The 584-nt window shown below is 47.3% G+C and overlaps 1 protein-coding gene across 1 annotated transcript; it reads right to left on the reverse strand.

The window, feature by feature from the left end:
• On the reverse strand, window positions 1–222 carry VOLCADRAFT_60352 (uncharacterized protein; the record flags this gene model as incomplete). The annotated part of the gene is made up of 1 exon (XM_002950433.1): window positions 1–222. A coding segment is annotated over one exon (222 nt), but the record flags the coding sequence as incomplete, so codon positions are not given.
• Window positions 223–584: the final 362 nt, after the last annotated feature.

The raw sequence follows: 584 nt of genomic DNA on the forward strand, positions 1-584 counted from the left end.
TATGCTTGTAGATCGCATACGCTTGCACATCCCATATGCTTGCAGAGCGCATATGCTTGCAGGTCGCATATGGTTGCAGATCGCATATGCTTGCACATCGCATATGCTTGCAGAGCGCATATGCTTGCAGAGCGCATATGCTTGCACATCGCATATGCTTGCAGAGCGCATACGCTTGCAGATCATATATGGTTGCAGATCGCATATGCTTGCACATCGCATATGCTTGCACATCCCATATGCTTGAAGATCGCATATGCTTGCAGATCGCATATGCTTGCAGATCGCATATGCTTGCACATCGCATATGCTTGCAGATCACATATGCTTGCAGAGCGCATATGCTTGCAGATCACATATGCTTGCCGATCGCATACGCTTGCACATCCCATATGCTTGCAGATCGTATATGGTTGCAGATCGCATATATGCTTGCACACCGCATATGTTTGCACATCTCATACGCTTGCAGAGCGCATATGCTTGCAGATCGCATATGCCTGCAGGTCGGATATGCTTGCAGATCGCATATGCTTGCATACTGCATATGCTTGCAGATCGCATATGCTTGCAGATCATATATG

Source organism: Volvox carteri, assembly GCF_000143455.1.
Source record: "Volvox carteri f. nagariensis unplaced genomic scaffold VOLCAscaffold_18, whole genome shotgun sequence".
Lineage (NCBI taxonomy): Eukaryota > Viridiplantae > Chlorophyta > Chlorophyceae > Chlamydomonadales > Volvocaceae > Volvox > Volvox carteri.